The sequence below is a fragment of the Ranitomeya variabilis genome, chromosome 2, assembly GCF_051348905.1.
Source record: "Ranitomeya variabilis isolate aRanVar5 chromosome 2, aRanVar5.hap1, whole genome shotgun sequence".
In the NCBI taxonomy this organism is placed as follows: domain Eukaryota; kingdom Metazoa; phylum Chordata; class Amphibia; order Anura; family Dendrobatidae; genus Ranitomeya; species Ranitomeya variabilis.
Window position 1 is genome coordinate 625897886 of NC_135233.1, and position 20618 is coordinate 625918503.

Genomic DNA, 20618 nt, shown 5'->3' on the forward strand with positions numbered 1-20618 from the left:
TCGGGGGGGCGCAGCCCGTGTTGGGGGGGGGTGCGCAGCCCCTGTGTCGGGGGGGTGCGCAGCCCCTGTGTCGGCGGGGGGGGGGTGCGCAGCCCCTGTGTCGGGGGGGGGGGGGGGGGTGTGCAGCCCCTGTGTCGGGGGGTGCGCAGGTGTCGGGGGGGGGTGCGCAGCCTCTGTGTCGGGGGTAGGGGGGGGTGCGCAGCCCCTGTGTCGGGGGGGGTGCGCAGGTTGCGCAGCCCCTGTGGCGGGGGGGTGCGCAGCCCCGGTGTCGGGGGGGCGCAGCCCGTGTTGGGGGGGGGTGCGCAGCCCCTGTGTCGGGGGGGTGCGCAGCCCCTGTGTCGGCGGGGGGGGGGGTGCGCAGCCCGTGTCGGGGGGTGCGCAGGTGTCGGGGGGGGGGGTGCGCCGCCCCTTTGTCGGGGGGGGGGGGGGTGCGCAGCCTCTGTGTGTGTGTGTGGGGGGGGTGCGCAGCCCCTGTGTCGGGGGGGGGGGGGGAGTTGCGCAGCCCCTGTGTCGGGGGGGGGGGTGCGCAGCCCCTGTGTCGGGGGGGGGGGGGGGTGCGCAGCCCCGGTGTTGAGGTGTATATGTCCCCGGTGTCGGTTTCTCTCACATCTCCGGTTCCCGCCTTCAGTCGTCTCTGTGAACCTGACAGAAGCGCTCGGGGATGGAATAGTCCGCAGCAGATGGGGGCACCTCACCCCTGGCTCGTGTAGTGGATTGCGCCGATCCTCCTCCTGTTCTGCAAATACTGGATCTGTCCACTGGGTGTAAGAGGGGGAACCGGGCAGTGACAGGCGAGGAGCCCGGTGGAGGATGAGGAGAGCCGGGCCCGGGCAGCTGCGTCATGGCCTCCAGCACCACGGACATCGTCAGACAAGGCTACGTGCGGATGAAGAGCCGAAAACTGGGGGTGGGTAAGATGCATGTCCCCCAGAAGGCAGCATCCCACTATACATACACTGCACCAGCACCCCACTATAATATATACATATATGTATATATATATATATATATATATATATATATATATATATACATATATGCATACATACACACACGCGCACACACACTCTGCACCAGCACCCCACTATATACATAAACTGCAGCAGCACCCCACTATATATATATATATATATATATATATATATATATATATATATACACACATACACACACTGCACCAGCACCCCACTATACACACTGCACCAGCACCCCACTATATATATGTATATATATATATATATATATATATATATATATATATATATATATATATATATACACATACTAGATTGTGGCCCGATTCTAACGCATCGGGTATTCTAGAATATGCATGTCCCCGTAGTATATGGACAATGATGATTCCAGAATTCGCGGCAGACTGTGCCCGTCGCTGATTGGTCGAGGCAACCTTTATGACATCATCGTCGCCATGGCAACCATTATGACATCTACGTCGATACTGTGCCCGTCGCTGATTGGTCGAGGCCTGGCGGCCTCAACCAATCAGAGACGCGGGATTTCTACGTCGATACTGTGCCCGTCGCTGATTGGTCGAGGCAACCTTTATGACATCATCGTCGCCATGGCAACCATTATGACATCTACGTCGATACTGTGCCCGTCGCTGATTGGTCGAGGCCTGGCGGCCTCAACCAATCAGAGACGCGGGATTTCTACGTCGATACTGTGCCCGTCGCTGATTGGTCGAGGCCCAGGCGGCCTCAACCAATCAGAGACGTGGGATTTCCAGGACAGACAGAAAAACCCTTAGACAATATATATAGATATATAAATATATATATATATATATATATATATATATATATATATATATATATATATACACACACACACTGCACCAGCACCCCACTATATATATATATATATATATATATATATATATACACTGCACCAGCACCCCACTATATACACGCACTGCACCAGCACCCCACTATATATACACACAGCACCAGCACCCCACTATATATACACACAGCACCAGCACCCCACTATATATACACACTGCACCAGCACCCCACTATATATACACACAGCACCAGCACCCCACTATATATACACACAGCACCCCACTATATATACACACCACCAGCACCCCACTATATATACACACTGCACCAGCACCCCACTATATATACACACTGCACCAGCACCCCACAAAACATACCAGCAAAGACAGATACACAAGTGTGAATGGGCTCATTGAGTATGAGGATATTACATGCAGAGAACATGCCAGAAAACACAGATACTCAGGTGTGAAAGGGCTCAGTGAGTATGAGGATATTCCCTCAACAATACCAGCAAAGACAGATACCCAGGCGTGAATGGGCTCAGTGAGGATGAGGATATTACAGACAAATAACATACCAGCAAAGACAGATACCCAGGTGTGAATGGGCTCAGTGAGTATGAGGATATTACAGACAAATAACATACCAGGAAAGACAGATACCCAGGTGTGAATGGACTCAGTGAGTATGAGGATATTACAGACAAATAACATACAAGCAAAGACAGATACCCAGGCGTGAATGGGCTCAGTGAGGATGAGGATATTACAGAGAACATACCAGCAAAGACAGATACCCAGGTATGAATGGATTCAGTGAGGATGAGGATATTACAGAGAACATACCAGCAAAGACAGATACCCAGGTGTGAATGGGCTCAGTGAGAGTGAGGATATTACACCAATATTGTCACCAATATTTTTTTTGCAGTCTGACTGGACGTCTAGTTCTGGTAAGCGCGTGGCTTTCAGGAGTGTGGTTTACAGAACAAAAGGAACAGAACCATTACATTTTTTTTTTAAATCCTGAACGATACTTAGTATTTGTAAAATCTTTTGTATATTTTTTTTATGAAGGGGACAAAACAATACAGCATAAACAATTACATAAAATAAACAGGATTAACAAAGGAAACTTACTGCGCTGATGACAGATGATTCGGCCTAGCGAAGGAGATCACTTCGATTAGTAACATCCAGTGAACGGGCTGAGTTATTAAAAAATACGTGTGAAGAGGTAAAATGTTTTTTTAGGTCTGTAAACCTGGTAGAGGTACATGAATGTTTCTAGTCTGACAGCTTCTGCTTAATTTCTTATTTTCCACTTTTCCTTCTCTTTGAGTTGCTGGCTAGGAACAACCAATACCAAGGAAAATGTATCTATGTATAATAGTACAGGAATGCCCCATTCACTTCCCTGCAGCCAGCCAGATGTCTGCTCTGACCTTATAGGTGACAGGCCACAAGCCTGCGGGTGTTATATAGTGAATACTGCAAAGAATCCTGGGAGTTTCCATGTGTATAAAAGGTAGCAATGAGCAGTAATAGGGGTGGATAGTTGTGAGGTCTTGCCTATAAGGCTAGGTTCACATTGCGTTAGGGCAATCCGTTAAGCGCATAGCGCTAGCGCAATGTTTTTCTAGGGTCCGCGTTCGCCGTCCACGCTAGCGCAGATGCTAGCGAGGAACGGACCTCGGGCGCACCTTGGACGCTGCAAGCATCGTCCGAGGTCCGTCACAAAAGAACGGCACATCGCTAGCGCGTGCCGAAAATGGCATGCGCTAGCGATGCGCTACAGGGAAAAATCACATTGCTGTCAATGGGTGCGCTAACAGACCCATTGCGCGGCGTTAATTGCGACAATTTCGCTGTGCAACGCAGTCCGTTAGTGATAACCCATTAACGCAATGTGAACCTAGCCTTACCATGGGAAAGGGTTATGTTGAGCAAAATGTGTATTTTTATTTATTGTTATTTTCTTTTGCTGGGGAAATGACAGTGTAAAATAAACTCCTTTGGAATACTTTTGCATCTATTAAAGGCTTTCATTTAAAAAAAATAAACATGCTTCACAATATGCATATTCTTCAGCGATTAGTCCTGAAGTTGAAGATGTATGTCCCATCAATATCCAATCTATACAAACCCCAAAATGTATAACTTTCCAAAGGTGCCCCAGTGGCTACCAAGATGTTTTCATAAAGGAACGCTCATCCTGGAGAACGCCCCCTTCCCCTCCTCTAATCAAAAAACCCCTGACTTCATGTCCAACCTCACGAAAGGTATCCTGCCGTAATTGTTCACACCAGAGAGTCTGGGTTTTTCAGGGAACTTGAATGGCTAAGGCTGCTGTCACACTATCAGTATTTGGTCAGTATTTTACATCAGTATTTGTAAGCCAAAACCAGGAGTGGAACAATCAGAGGAAAAGTATAATAGAAACACATCACCACTTTTGCATTTATGACTCACTCCTAGTTTTGGCTTACAAATACTGATGTAAAATACTGACCAAATACTGCTAGTGTGACGGCAGCCTAACTCTTCTTATCTAAATTGGTTTCCTCACCCCCTGGCTCTCCATAATTTTCCATATGTCCACTGGCAATTCTAGGGCAATGAGGTTTAGAGTGGAAGCTCTTCTGTGAGAGAGGAGGTGGGTGAATGGCCCCTTACTGGGGTGCGTTATGGATTGTAATCTTTTCTATAACAGTCAGTAAGAGGGGGCAGGCTAGTCCCTGGGATCACACAACTCTTTCAGCATAGTTAGCTGGTCAGAGGTGTTCCAGGGTAATAGTCCTGTGTGTGGTTCTGGTCACCTTCCTTGGTCCTGCTGGTGCAGTGGTGGTAAACAGGGCGTTACCTCCCTCCTCCTCAGGGCTTAGGCTACGTTCACACGATCCGTTTTTTGCTGCGGATCCGTAGCGGAATTGCAGCTACGGATCCGCAGCCGTTTTCCATGCAGGGTACAGTACAATGTTACCCTATGGAAAACAAAACCCGCTGTGCCGACGATCCTTTTTTTCGCTGGAAAATCCGCGCGGATTTGCCAACGGAAAAAAGAAGTACCATGTCAATTCTTTCAGCGGATTCCGCTGCGGGTTTCCAACAGCACCAATAGGAAACTGCAGTTGGAAACCCGCAGTGGAATCCGCAGAAGAAAAAGGACACAAATCCGCCGAGAGAAGCACCGCCGTTTTCCACTGCGGATTTCCCCGAAAAAGGACCGGAAAAATCCGCAGTGAAAAACGGATCGTGTGAACGTAGCCTTACTGGTACCTTCTGTCCCAAAATTCAGTGCTCCTGCAATCCTTATGTCGGCGTCCTCTGTGATCTTGTGCTATCAGGATGTAGCTTGACTTGCTCAGGGTAGAGGGTGCCATATGTTGTACAAGTATTTCTCCAGTCTGGGTTTTGCTGACTACAATGTTTATAAGTCCATCTGTCTGGTCTTCTGATTATAGGGAGGTGGACTTGTAGTAGTCACGGTCTTAGCTGTTGGTTTCTCAAAACACTCATCATACACCATATGCCCATTTGTGGGCTCTCTGCGCCCATTCTGCTGCAGTTCCTTAGCCACACAACACCATTTAGTCTTTTGTTGTTTTTTCCTTTATCCTTTTATTCAACCCTTCTGTTTTCTGAATCGGTGCCATTTTCCACATCCAAACATCCACGCTCCGGCATAATTGCCTTTTTCTAAAATTGGTTCCACATTCTTCACTGCTTCCTTCCCTTCACTATCATTTATTATTTGTTTAACTGTTTGGATCCCATTGAGGCCTGAGATGCACACAAAACAAATTTCCCTTGGCCTCAACTTGTTGCTCAGCCCATTTTCTGCAAGTGTCCTCCCTGTGTGCCTTCAACCTTGTCAACAGACCACACTCCTACAGCAAGTCACAGTAAGCTGTCTAGGTGTAGTGGGAAGGGGCACACAGCGCTCTAACCTAGTAAACCAGCTGGGTGTAGTGAGAAGGTTCACACAGCTCTCTCACCCACTAGACCAGCTCCAGGTGTAGTGGGAAGGCTCACTCAACCCTCTAGACCAGCTACGGGAGCAGTGGGAAGGCTCACTCAGCCCTCTTAGGGTATGTGTCCATGGTCAGGATGGCCGGCGGTATCGCCGCAGCGGCGCTAAGCCCCGCCCCCTTTCTGGGACACGATGATGCCGGATGTGTTAACTGTACACATCCGGGATCATCGCTCTCTCCCATAGGGCCCTGTGATATGCCTTGCGGGGACGCTGCGTCCCCGCAAGGTGTACGGACATGCTGCGATCTGAAAAGACGCGCAGCATGTCCGGAGTCGCAGGGAAGACGGATGCGGGTTTCCACGCATAGTGGACACGGGATTTCCAAAAATCCCCTCCACTATGCTGGAACATCTGGACGCTGCGTGTTTGACGCTGCAGCTCTGCGCAGCGTCAAACACGCAGCGTTTACTTACCGTGGAAACTCACCCTTACCCTCTAGACCAGCTCCACTCAACCCAATGGAGCATCTCTGGAGAGACCTGAAAATGGCTGTCCACCAACGTTCACCATCCAACCTGATAGAACTGGAGAGGATCTGCAAGGAAGAATGGCCGAGGATCCCCAGATACAGGGGGTAAAAACTTGTTGCGTCATTCCCAAGAAGACTCAGGGCTGTACTAGCTCAAAAGGGGCTTCTACCCAATACTGAGCAAAGAGGCTGAAGACTTACAACCATGGGATATTTACATTTTTCTTTATTAATAAATTTGCAAAAATGACATTTGTTTTTTTTCAATGAAGATGGGGTGCAGAGTGTACATTAATGAGAAAAAAATGAACTTTATTGAATTTACCAAATGTCTGCAATGAAACAAAGAGTGAAAAATCTAAAGGGGTCTGAAGACTTTCCGTACTCGCTGTATATGAAATGAGTAGTCATCAGATCCAGACAGCTATATACCCTAGAGTTTGCCATGGACCTTTCAGGGTGGTTGGTCATTTTGGAGTTTGGATAAGATTGGTGCCTCCTTTTCTATACCTGCCATGTTATTTTCGCCCAGTGTTTGCCTTGGTCTTCTATGGCCGTGGTCCTGTAATTGTCCCAGCATAGAGCCGCACACCTCACGTGACACTTACTGGACTCTTCTTTGCAGCTTGTTCAGGGGTCTGCAGCCAGCAGCCGCCTCCATCCTCACAGCATGTTTAACCTGAGACCCTTTCACCTGCAGATCTACCGCCGCTGCTGGCTGGTGCTTCGGAAATCCTCCAGTAAAGGACCCTGGAGACTGGAAAAGTATCCCGACGAGAGGTCAGTCCTCCTGCGCATGTCGCCTAAGGTGAGGGAGAGATTCCTGCTGAGAGCTTGACATTTCTTCCACCATGTAGTAAGGCCCGGTTCAGGGTGAGGAGCATTCTGAGATTTGTTAAACTCTGGTCCACCTTTTGTCTGTAGCCCAGGGTGGCGGCCCTATACAGCGGCATACATACCATGTTTGTGAATTGTGTGGCAGACTTTATTCAGTCTCGTACTCCTCATTGTCTGACATGACCCCGCTCTGTCGCTCTGTTCGCAGGTAATGGAGATCAGTAATGTGAAATGTATTATGCGACTTCCAAAGGAAACGAAAAAACAAGCGGTGGCCATTATCTTCTGCGATGACTTAGCCCGCACTTTTACCTGTGATTCAGGTGAATGCTACAGGAAAAGCCTTTCTATCAAGAGTTGTGGTCCGTGTCCTCCACGATACATACAGAGGGTCTGTTCTGTATTATAGAGCTGGAAGCTGAGGAGTGGTACAAGGCGCTGTCCATGGGCTGTCCAAGCACAAACCTAAACGAATGTCACCTGGGAGAACCAGACCTGCTGACGCCAGGAGTCCAGAGTGAACAGACAGGTGAGGGAGCGGGCAGGAGGTGCTGTGGGGTAGTTATGTCATCCACCGCTCTTCTATAGGTGATCTCTGGGGAGGGAGCGGTCAGGGAGTGCTGTGTGGTAGCTCATATCATCCACCGCTCCTCTATAGGTGATCTCTGGGGAGGGAGCGGGCAGGGGGTGCTGTGTGGTAGCTCATGTCATCCACCGCTCCTCTATAGGTGATCTCTGGAGAGGGAGTGGGCAGGGGTGCTGTGTGGTAGCTCATGTCATCCACCGCTCCTCTACAGGTGATCTCTGGGGAGGGAGCAGGCAGGGGGTGCTGTGTGGTAGCTCATGTCACCGCTCCTCTATAGGTGATCTCTGGGGAGGGAGCAGGCAGGAGGTGCTGAGGGGTAGCTCATGTCATCCACCGCTCCTCTATAGGTGATCTCTGGGGAGGGAGCGGGCAGGAGGTGCCGTGTGGTAGCTAATGTCATCCACCACTCCTCTATAGGTGATCTCTGGGGAGGGAGCGGGCAGGAGGTGCTGTGGGGTAGCTCATGTCATCCACCGCTCCTCTATAGGTGATCTCTGGGGAGGGAGCGGGCAGGGGGTGCTGTGTGGTAGCTCATGTCATCCACCGCTCCTCTATAGGTGATCTCTGGGGAGGGAGCGGCCAGGAGGTGCTGTGTGGTAGCTCATGTCATCCACCGCTCCTCTATAGGTGAATTCTGGGGAGGGAGCGGGCAGGAGGTGCTGTGTGGTAGCTCATGTCATCCACCGCTCCTCTATAGGTGATCTCTGGGGAGGGAGCGGCCAGGAGGTGCTGTGTGGTAGCTCATGTCATTCACCGCTCCTCTATAGCTGATCTCTGGGAAGGGAGCGGGCAGGAGGTACTGTGGTAGCTCATGTCATCCACCGCTCCTCTATAGGTGATCTTTGGGGAGGGAGCAGGCAGGAGGTGCTGTGGGGTAGCTCATGTCATCCACCGCTCCTCTATAGGTGAATTCTGGGAGGGAGCGAGCAGGGGTGCTGTGTGGTAGCTCATGTCATCCACCGCTCCTCTATAGGTGAATTCTGGGGAGGGAGCGGGCAGGGGTGCTGTGTGGTAGTTCATGTCATCCACCACTCCTCTATAGGTGATCTCTGGGGAGGGAGCAGGCAGGAGGTGCTGTGGGGTAGCTCATGTCATCCACCGCTCCTCTATAGGTGATCTCTGGGGAGGGAGCGGCCAGGAAGTGCTGTGTGGTAGCTCATGTCATCCACAGCTCCTCTATAGGTGATCTCTGAGAGGGAGTGGGCAGGGGTGCTGTGTGGTAGCTCATGTCATCCACCGCTCATCTATAGGTGATCTCTGGGGAAGGAGCAGGCAGGGGGTGCTGTGTGGTAGCTCATGTCACCGCTCCTCTATAGGTGATCTCTGGGGAGGGAGCAGGCAGGAGGTGCTGAAGGGTAGCTCATGTCATCCACCGCTCCTCTATTGGTGATCTCTGGGGAGGGAGCGGGCAGGGAGGTGCTGTGTAGTAGCTCATGTCATCCACCGCTCCTCTATAGGTGATCTCTGGGGAGGGAGCGGGCAGGGAGGTGCTGTGTGGTAGCTCATGTCATCCACCGCTCCTCTATAGGTGATCTCTGGGGAGGGAGCGGGCAGGAGATGCTGTGTGGTAGCTCATGTCATCCACCACTCTTCTATAGGTGATCTCTGGGGAGGGAGCGGCCAGGAGGTGCTGTGTGGTAGCTCATGTCATCCACCGCTCCTCTATAGGTGATCTCTGGGGAGGGAGCGGCCGGGGGTGCTGTGTGGTAGCTCATGTCATTCACCGCTCCTCTATAGGTGATCTCTGGGGAGGGAGCGGGCAGGAGGTACTGTGGTAGATCATGTCATCCACCGCTCCTCTATAGGTGATCTCTGGGGAGGAAGCAGGCAGGAGGTGCTGTGGGGTAGCTCATGTCATCCACCGCTCCTCTATAGGTGATCTCTGGGGAGGGAGCGGCCAGGAAGTGCTGTGTGGTAGCTCATGTCATCCACAGCTCCTCTATAGGTGATCTCTGAGAGGGAGTGGGCAGGGGTGCTGTGTGGTAGCTCATGTCATCCACCGCTCCTCTATAGGTGATCTCTGGGGAGGGAGCAAGCAGGAGGTGCTGTGGGGTAGCTCATGTCATCCACCGCTCCTCAATAGGTGATCTCTGGGGAGGGAGTGGCCAGGAGGTGCTGTGTGGTAGCTCATGTCATCCACCGCTCCTCTATAGGTGATCTGTGGGGAGGGAGCGGGCAGGAGGTGCTGTGGGGTAGCTCATGTCATCCACCGCTCCTCTATAGGTGATCTCTGGGGAGGGAGCGGCCAGAAGGTGCTGTGTGGTAGCTCATGTCATCCACCGCTCCTCTATAGGTGATCTCTGGGGAGGGAGCGGGCAGGAGGAACTGTGTGGTAGTTCATGTCATCCACCGCTCCTCTATAGGTGATCTCTGGGGAGGGAGCAGGCAGGAGGTGCTGTGGGGTAGCTCATGTCATCCACCGCTCCTCTATTGGTGATCTCTGGGGAGGGAGCGGGCAGGGAGGTGCTGTGTAGTAGCTCATGTCATCCACCGCTCCTCTATAGGTGATCTCTGGGGAGGGAGCGGGCAGGGAGGTGCTGTGTGGTAGCTCATGTCATCCACCGCTCCTCTATAGGTGATCTCTGGGGAGGGAGCGGGCAGGGAGGTGCTGTGTGGTAGCTCATGTCATCCACAGCTCCTCTATAGGTGATCTCTGAGAGGGAGTGGGCAGGGGTGCTGTGTGGTAGCTCATGTCATCCACCGCTCATCTATAGGTGATCTCTGGGGAAGGAGCAGGCAGGGGGTGCTGTGTGGTAGCTCATGTCACCGCTCCTCTATAGGTGATCTCTGGGGAGGGAGCAGGCAGGAGGTGCTGAAGGGTAGCTCATGTCATCCACCGATCCTCCATTGGTGATCTCTGGGGAGGGAGCGGGCAGGGAGGTGCTGTGTAGTAGCTCATGTCATCCACCGCTCCTCTATAGGTGATCTCTGGGGAGGGAGCGGGCAGGGAGGTGCTGTGTGGTAGCTCATGTCATCCACCGCTCCTCTATAGGTGATCTCTGGGGAGGGAGCGGGCAGGAGATGCTGTGTGGTAGCTCATGTCATCCACCGCTCTTCTATAGGTGATCTCTGGGGAGGGAGCGGCCAGGAGGTGCTGTGTGGTAGCTCATGTCATCCACCGCTCCTCTATAGGTGATCTCTGGGGAGGGAGCGGCCGGGGGTGCTGTGTGGTAGCTCATGTCATTCACCGCTCCTCTATAGGTGATCTCTGGGGAGGGAGCGGGCAGGAGGTACTGTGGTAGATCATGTCATCCACCGCTCCTCTATAGGTGATCTCTGGGGAGGAAGCAGGCAGGAAGTGCTGTGGGGTAGCTCATGTCATCCACCGCTCCTCAATAGGTGATCTCTGGGGAGGGAGCGGCCAGGAAGTGCTGTGTGGTAGCTCATGTCATCCACAGCTCCTCTATAGGTGATCTCTGAGAGGGAGTGGGCAGGGGTGCTGTGTGGTAGCTCATGTCATCCACCGCTCTATAAGTGATCTCTGGGGAGGGAACGGGCAGGGGGTGCTGTGTGGTAGCTCATGTCATCCACCGCTCCTCTATAGGTGATCTCTGGGGAGGGAGCAAGCAGGAGGTGCTGTGGGGTAGCTCATGTCATCCACCGCTCCTCAATAGGTGATCTCTGGGGAGGGAGTGGCCAGGAGGTGCTGTGTGGTAGCTCATGTCATCCACCGCTCCTCTATAGGTGATCTGTGGGGAGGGAGTGGGCAGGAGGTGCTGTGGGGTAGCTCATGTCATCCACCGCTCCTCTATAGGTGATCTCTGGGGAGGGAGCGGCCAGGAGGTGCTGTGTGGTAGCTCATGTCATCCACCGCTCCTCTATAGGTGATCTCTGGGGAGGGAGCGGGCAGGAGGAGCTGTGTGGTAGTTCATGTCATCCACCGCTCCTCTATAGGTGATCTCTGGGGAGGGAGCAGGCAGGAGGTGCTGTGGGGTAGCTCATGTCATCCACTGCTCCTCTACAGGTGATCTCTGGGGAGGGAGCGGCCAGGAAGTGCTGTGTGGTAGCTCATGTCATCCACAGCTCTTCTATAGGTGATCTCTGAGAGGGAGTGGGCAGGGGTGCTGTGTGGTAGCTCATGTCATCCACCGCTCCTCTATAGGTGATCTCTGGGGAGGGAGCAAGCAGGAGGTGCTGTGGGGTAGCTCATGTCATCCACCGCTCCTCTATAGGTGATCTCTGGGGAGAGAGCGGCCAGGGAGTGCTGTGTGGTAGCTCATGTCATCCACCGCTCCTCTATAGGTGATCTCTGGGGAGGTAGCAGGCAGGAGGTGCTGTGTGGTAGCTCATGTCATCCACCGCTCCTCTATAGGTGATCTCTGGGGAGGGAGCGGGCAGGGAGGTGCTGTGTGGTAGCTCATGTCATCCACCGCTCCTCTATAGGTGATCTCTGGGGAGGGAGCAAGCAGGAGGTGCTGTGGGGTAGCTCATGTCATCCACCGCTCCTCTATAGGTGATCTCTGGGGAGGGAGCGGCCAGGGAGTGCCGTGTGGTAGCTCATGTCATCCACAGCTCCTCTATAGGTGATCTCTGGGGAGGGAGCAGGCAGGAGGTGCTGTGGGGTAGCTCATGTCATCCACCGCTCCTCTATAGGTGATCTCTGGGGAGGGAGCGGGCCGGGAGGTGCTGTGTGGTAGCTCATGTCATCCACCGCTCCTCTATAGGTGATCTCTGGGGAGGGAGCAAGCAGGAGGTGCTGTGAGGTAGCTCATGTCATCCACCGCTCCTCTATAGGTGATCTCTGGGGAGGGATCAAGCAGGAGGTGCTGTGGGGTAGCTCATGTCATCCACCGCTCCTCTATAGGTGATCTCTGGGGAGGGAGCGGGCAGGAGGTGCTGTGGGGTAGCTCATGTCATCCACCGCTCCTCTATAGGTGATCTCTGGGGAGGGATCAAGCAGGAGGTGCTGTGGGGTAGCTCATGTCATCCACCGCTCCTCTATAGGTGATCTCTGGGGAGGGAGCGGGCAGGAGGTGCTGTGGGGTAGCTCATGTCATCCACCGCTCCTCTATAGGTGAATTCTGGGAGGGAGCGGGCAGGGGTGCTGTGTGGTAGCTCATGTCATCCACCGCTCCTCTATAGGTGAATTCTGGGGAGGGAGCGGGCAGGGGTGCTGTGTGGTAGCTCATGTCATCCACCGCTCCTCTATAGGTGATCTCTGGGGAGGGAGCGGCCAGGGAGTGCTGTGTGGTAGCTCATGTCATCCACAGCTCCTCTATAGGTGATCTCTGGGGAGTGAGCGGGCAGGGAGGTGCTGTGTGGTAGCTCATGTCATCCACCGCTCCTCTATAGGTGATCTCTGGGGAGGGAGCGGGCAGGAGGTGCTGTGGGGTAGCTCATGTCATCCACCGCTCCTCTATAGGTGAATTCTGGGAGGGAGCGAGCAGGGGTGCTGTGTGGTAGCTCATGTCATCCACCGCTCCTCTATAGGTGATCTCTGGGGAGGGAGCGGGCAGGGGTGCTGTGTGGTAGCTCATGTCATCCACCGCTCCTCTATAGGTGATCTCTGGGGAGGGAGCCGGCAGGGAGTGCTGTGTGGTAGCTCATGTCATCCACCGCTCCTCTATAGGTGAATTCTGGGGAGGGAGCGGGTAGTGGTGCTGTGTGGTAGCTCATGTCATCCACCGCTCCTCTATAGGTGATCTCTGGGGAGGGAGCGGGCAGGGGGTGCTGTGTGGTAGCTCATGTCATCCACTGCTCCTGTATAGGTGAACTCTGGAGAGGGAGCCGGCAGGGAGTGCTGTGTGGTAGCTCATGTCTTCCACCGCTCCTCTATAGGTGAACTCTGGGGAGGGAGCGGGCAGGGGGTGCTGCGTGGTGGTAGCTCATGTCATCCACTGCTCCTCTATAGGTGATCTCTGGGGAGGGAGCGGGCAGGGGGTGCTGTGTGGTAGCTCATGTCATCCACCGCTCCTCTATAGGTGATCTCTGGGGAGGGAGCGGGCAGGAGGTGCTGTGTGGTAGCTCATGTCATCCACTGCTCCTCTATAGGTGATCTCTGGGGAGGGATCAGGCAGGAGGTGCTGTGGGGTAGCTCATGTCATCCACCGCTCCTCTATAGGTGAATTGTGGGGAGGGAGCGGGTAGGGGTGCTGTGTATTAGCTCATGTAATCCACTGCCCTTCTATAGGTGAATTATGAGGAGGGAGCGGGCAGGGAGTGTTGTGTGGTAGCTCATGTCATCCACTGCTCCTCTATAGAGGGTGGGTGTGTGAAACACATAAATTCAAAAGTCAACATATAGGTAACAGTCTAGTCTTCCTGAATTACTGAAAATAGACTTGTGGTCAATTACAATAAAATGCAGAGTCGTCACAACCTGTGGTGATTTCTGTCCTGTGTGGATTGTATGTTACCGACTTCTGGGGAGAATTTCATGTCAATAGGAGCTTTACCAAGAATATTGCGGACGTGTCCAAAAGTTATTTCCCCGCTGGCCGTAGACTGTTGCCGCTGGCCGCAGATTGCTGGCGTCAAACCGCTGGCCGTAGACTGCTGACCGCAAACCGCTGGCCGCAGACTGCTAACTGCTCACCCTTTTCTACTTCTCAGAACGCTTCAATGTGTTTTTGTTGCCGTCATCAAATCTGGACGTGTATGGAGAGTGCAAGATGCAAATCACAGAAGAGAACCTCTACCTCTGGGATCCCCACACTCCCCGCAGCAAGCTGCTGTCCTGGCCGCTCTGTGCCCTGAGAAGATATGGGAGTGACGCTTCACGCTTCACATTTGAAGCTGAACGGTAAGGAAAGATTCATGGCTGTACATAGAGTTCTCGCCCCTCACAGCTTGCAGATAGAGGAGTTCCTGGCCACCGATGCCTGCAGCAGATAGAGCAGTTCCTGACACCTGTGGCCTGCAGTGGAGGAGTTCCCGACCCCATCGCCTGCAGATAGAGGAGCACCTGGCCTCCCAGCCCCCCCATGGCCTGCAGATAGAAGAGTTCCCAACCCCTGTGGCCTCCAGCTAGAGGAGCTTCCTGGCTACCGAGGCCTGCAGCAGATAAAGGGGTTCCCATCCCCCGTGGCCTGCAGCAGGCTGCAGATAGAGGAGATCCTGGCCCGCACGGCCTGCAGCTATAGAAGTTCCTGAACCTCATGGCCTGCAGCAGGCTGCACATAGAAAAGTTTCTGGTCCCCGTCACTTGCAGCAGACTGCATATAGATGAGCTCCCAGCACCCACGACCCATAGATAGAGTTCCTGGGCTCCACAGCCTGCAGCAGAGGCATTCCCGACCCCCATGGGGAGCAGATAGAGGAGTTCCTGATCCCCAGGGAGTGCTGATAGAGTTCTCGGCCCCCGAAGCCTGCAATAGAGGAGTTCCTGACCCCCAGGGAGTGCAGATAGATGAGTTCCCGACCCCCATGGGGAACAAATAGAGGAGTTCCTGACCCCCAGGGAGTGCAGATTCAGTTCCTGGGCCCCACAGCCTGCAGCAGAGGAGTTCCCGACCTCCATGGGGAGCAAATAGAGGAGTTCCCGACCCCCATGGGGAACAAATAGAGGAGTTCCTGACCCCCAGGGAGTGCAGATTGAGTTCCCGGGCCCCACAGCCTGCAGCAGAGGAGTTCCTGAACCCTATGGTGTGCAGACAGAGGAGTTCTCGGGCCCCGTACCCTGCAGCAGAGGAGTTCCGGAGCCCACGTCCTTCAGCAGAGGAGTTCCCGAACCCTATGGGGTGCAGATAGAGGAGTTCTCGGCCCCCGCAGCCTGCTGCAGATAGAGAAGTTCCAGTAGTGTTTTCATTTTTTCCTCTTTTCCTTGAGCCATGACGTTTTTATTTTCCCGTCGACATACGGGTGTGAGGACTTTTTTGCAGGGCGACTTGCATTTTAAGGGTATGTGTCCACGTTCAGGATTGCATCAGGATTTGGTCAGGATTTTTCATCAGTATTTGTAAGCCAAAACCAAGAGTGGAACAATTAGAGGAAAAGTATAACAGAAACATATGCACCACTTCTGCATTTATCACCCACTCCTGGTTTTGGCTTACAAATACTGATGAAAAATCCTGACCAAATCCTGATGCAATCCTGAACGTGGACACATACCCTTAGATGACACCGGCCATTGTATCACATTGTTTTTTGGCTTTTTCCTTTACTATGTGTATCCTTTACAGTAAAAATGAGCGGCACTATGATGCTCCAGGGCAGTGTGATTACGCTGATGCCATTTTTGGGTAGACTCGTTGTTTTGATCACTTATAATTACAAGCAAAGTTGCTGCGGCTGAAAAACGTAATTCTGGCACTTAGATTTAGTTTTTCTTATTACACCATTTACCAATCTGGTTAATTAATGTTATGTGGTGAAATATATATATATATATATATATATATATATATATATATATATATATATATATATATATATATATATATATATATATATATATATATATATACACACACACACATGCAGTGGACTATGTATAGATTTATTGTGTCACTGGCAATAAAGTAACATCTGTCTTGAAAAGCTACATGTCGCACCCGGGTGTTAATATGTACTTTCCTGGGACAAGTAGACTTCTGTCTCCAATCTCACCAGGGTGTCCTTCTGGAAGCCGAGAAGAAAGGTAACATTTGGCACCTCCTAGCTCTTGGAAGAGAGATGTTAATTACGACCTGATAGTACCTCTGGGAGAGCTGTTACACAAAGGATCTCAAGAGAAAATAATATATTCATTGGGGGCGCGGCCGTGGTCCAATCAAAAAACAAGCAATTATGATATAAACCCGAGGGGCTGGTCGAGAAACCTGACCTCCAGACCGAAGTTATAAAGTAGACCTGATACCTAAAAAACATGTTCACATAATGGGGGCAAATAGATCAATGGCTGCACTCAACTGTACTAAAGCAAGGAAATGTGCGATATATGAAATGTGAATAGCATAATGGCTTGTGAAATCTATGAAAAAACACATGAGATGCTTAGCACAAGATTTGGCCAAAAATTGTGAGCCCATCCACCAAACGTCAAGGTAATCTCAGATCGGATGGGTCCCTGACCTGACTGCCTAGTGTGAACACTTACCTATGGCTAATAACATGGTAAAGCCTGAATTTACAGGAAGGTCGGAACCAACTGTGTTTGAGTGCAGCCATTGATCTATTTGCTATGTAAGTCTTTTTTGGTTATGCACCTGTTCAGACTAGATTGCTGTTCAGTCAGTTTTCCTATATTTACTATGTACTATATTTTCTGACTTGAACGCCCCATCCTTCACTATGCTGTGATTTTAATTACATCCAAACACAGTTGGTTCCGACCTTCCTATAAATGCAGGCTTTACCATGTTATTAGCCATAGGTAAGTGTTCACACTAGGCAGTCAGGTCAGGGACCCATCCGATCTGAGATTACCTTGACGTTTGGTGGATGGGCTCACAATTTTTGGCCAAATCTTATGCTAAGCATCTCATGTGTTTTTTCATAGATTTCACAAGCCATTATGCTATTCACATTTCATATATCGCACATTTCCTTGCTTTAGTACAGTTGAGTGCAGCCATTGATCTATTTGCTATGTAAGTCTTTTTTCGTTATGCACCTGTTCAGACTAGATTGCTGTTCAGTCAGTTCACATAATGGGGGCGGCCGAGCTGGTGTGATCCAATCTACATTCATCCTACCCTCAGGGAGCAGAAAGCAGACTACCAAGTTTGATGATTTCTGTAAGTTTTCTCCTGTTATTTTATACTGTATGTCTTTTTATTATCATATTTTTATACCTTTTCTTACTGTAAGCACTGAACCTTTTTCGTATTAAAGTATAAAACTTTAACAAGTTGAACCTTGAATGTTCTAAAAGAATCCATAGCCTAAGGTGTGTGAGCCTTATGAGTGGTAGGCAATATTAGTATTAATAGTCCGGGACTCATCGCCTGTGTATTCGGTGAGTGGTGGCAGCGTGTATGAGCGGGTGTGTGGCCTGGGTCGGTGTGTGATTTATGCTCCCATTACAGCATAGGACAGAGGTTGAATGCTGGACTGAGAGAGGGGAGATAGATTAACCCTTGCAGGCACAACCCCAAGTCACGTGTTAGAGCGGGTTTGTGACGAATTAGTGACACCACGGAGAAGGGATCCGTGACAATTGGTGGCAGCGGTGGGATAGAATTATTTCTATTAGAGCATTAGTGCATGGTTTAAGCAATTATTCCCTGTACTAAAGAATTGGTATCCTTGCGAGGAGTGCACCAGTTCTGCAAGGTTCAACTCAGTGCTTACTTAGACATACTTGCAAATAGTTTCCCTTCCCCGTTTTTCTTTTCTATCTTTTATTTGGCAAAGGCTGTTCATCTATATGGCAGCCCAGTACAAGAAGCAGAGCAAAGAGGCTCTGACCGACCTCTGTGAGCAGAGAGGAATAGAGACGGCCGACAGATCCGAGCAAGACATAGAGCAAAGTGCTGGAACATCTGGCCAAGGAGAGTTCATCTCAGAGAGACCCAGCAATGCCAGCTCTTGCACCGGAGATGCATGATGGAAATGCCAGCAATGCCAGTGCTGAGGAGCCTATGGACTGTACCTTACAAATGGACTTACAACGGCTGGGAACAAGTGATCCCAATTTGCGCATGCAGCTTATCCTACAGCACCGACAGGCTGAGAGAGAGGCTGCAGAACGCCGGGACTGGGAGGAGAGAGAGGCTGCAGAACGCCGGGGGGACAGAGCTTTCCAGCTTCAGATGGCTTAAATAGAGCGGGGTATCAGTCCTCCGATAACCCCCTCCCAGGACATAAATCCAAAGAGACCACGTCTGGAAAACTTCCCTGTGATGGAGAAGGAAACGGACTTAAGATACTTTCCTTCGGGGGGTTGAAAAAACCTGCAGGCAATACTATCTAACCCCAGGGTTGAGAGGCAAAGCCCTGGAAGTTTTTGCTGGCCTCCCACCAGAGCTAGATGCGAACTATGAGGCCATAAAAGAGGCCCTGATCAGGAAATACAACCTGACACCAGAAGTGTATCGCAGAAAGTTCCGGAACCTACAACGTTGATCCGACAGCTATGCGGATGTTGTGAGCACCTTGAGGACCGCGTTCCACCAATGGATCAGGGGACTTTCAGTTAACAGTTTTGAGGACTTAATGGATCTAATGGTCAAGGATCAATTTCTTCAAATGTGCCCCATGGATGTACGACAATTTGTGTGTGATCAGGATCCACAAACTGCGGATCAGGCTGCAAGGATTGCGGACTGCTATGTCGCTAACAGGATGCCTGAGGTGTGGAAGCCATCGGGATTCAGCTGGAGGGGAGGTAAGTCAAACCTCTGCCGGCCGATCACCAGTGCTGTCCAAGCCCACCTTCTATGGGGCCCCGGGGAATAGGCATTCTCTAGGCGATGCACGCCGGTGCTTCTCCTGCAACAAAGTAGGACATGTTAGCACTGTCTGCCCTGATAGGGAGAAACGCCCAACCACAACCACAAAGCCGTCTGTGTCCCCACCGTCTGTCCTCTTTGTGGCCAGCTCTGATGCGAGGGCTAATGAGAACTGTCAATCTGTCACTGTTGGCAATAAAGTCACCATTGGCCTCAGGGACACTGGGGCAGAGGTGACCCTGGTGCGTCCAGCCATGATAACCCCTGCCGATATACCAGGAAAGACTTATGTCTATAACCGGGATTGGATGGGTCAACCCTGCCGTGCCCATGGCCCGTGTGTACCTGGACTGGGGAGCAGGGAAAGGATTGAGGGACGTGGGATTATCAGAGGCTATTCCCTCCAATGTGTTGCTAGGCACGGACCTGGGGAGGATGGTGTCCCACTATGTTCCTCCCTTGCAAGTAAATGCTACAGAGAAGGTGGAAGCAAGTGACCCACCTGAGATCCCGTGTGAGGAGGGAAAATGCCCCAATGCACAGGACTGTAAATATGTGGCAGCTGTGACCCGTAGTCAGGCTGCGGCTCAGACTCAGGCCCAGAGATTAGAGGATGAGTCTCCGACAAAACTGCCAGGACAGGAGGCCCATACTGTGGTCCCGGAGCCTCCTCCCATGGCAGACCCACCAAGGTCCCTGATAACAGACACTGAGGACTCAGCTTCAGACCAGGGCCTGGCAGTCACACTAGGCCAGGGCCTGCAAGCTGTCAGAGCTTCCAGGAGGCCCTACAGACAGATGTCAGTCTGGAAGAGCTCAGATGTCTTGCAGACCGACCCCCTGCTGCTTCTGGCAAAGACAGAGTATACTGGGACCAGGGTAGACTGTATACAGAGACACTCCCAACGTATACTACAGAATCTTGGGACTATGAAAGGCGGCTGATCGTCCCTTATCCATTTAGGGAACAATTATTGAGAATTGCCCATGAAATTCCTTTAGCCAGACACCTTGGAATACAAAAGACTAAAGCTCGCCTGACACATAACTTCTATTGGCCCAAGATGGGGACGGATATTGCCAATTACTGTCGATCATGTGTAGTTTGTCAGAGTGCTGGAAAGTCCGGGAATATACAGAAAGCTCCATTGATACCACTGCGTGTGATCGATGAGCCTTTCCAGAGAGTGGCTGTGGATATCATAGGGCCACTTGCAATACCTAGCAGCTCTGGCAAAAAGTATATCCTCACAGTGGTGGACTATGCTACACGATACCCGGAAGCTGTGGCACTATCCTCCATCCAAGCAGACAAAGTGGCGGATGCTTTACTGACTGTGTTCTCTCGTGTGGGTTACCCCAGGGAAATATTGACCGATCAGGGAACCCAGTTCATGTCCGATTTGATGGAAAGCCTCTGTGAGAAAATAAAAGTGCAGCATGTTGTGGCCAGGGCCTATCATCCCCAAACAAACGGACTCTGCGAGCGTTTTAACGGAACATTAAAGCAAATGCTGAAAATGCTGGTGGAGACTGAAGGGAGA

At 51.6% G+C, this 20618-nt stretch overlaps 1 protein-coding gene across 2 annotated transcripts in view; it reads left to right on the forward strand.

Moving 5' to 3' along the window:
- The first annotated feature begins 518 nt into the window (after positions 1 to 518).
- Positions 519 to 20618, forward strand: part of DOK4 (docking protein 4) — a 50345-nt gene continuing 30245 nt past the window's right edge. Inside the window, exons 1-5 of one of the 2 annotated variants that reach the window (XM_077289019.1) lie at positions 519 to 907; positions 7016 to 7123; positions 7361 to 7475; positions 7562 to 7681; positions 14291 to 14480. In XM_077289019.1, the coding sequence (XP_077145134.1) occupies positions 842 to 907; positions 7016 to 7123; positions 7361 to 7475; positions 7562 to 7681; positions 14291 to 14480 (599 nt within the window). In that variant the 5' untranslated portion in view covers positions 519 to 841. The remainder of the gene's footprint in view (positions 908 to 7015; positions 7124 to 7360; positions 7476 to 7561; positions 7682 to 14290; positions 14481 to 20618) is intronic. The other variant, XM_077289020.1, reaches the window with a different exon arrangement.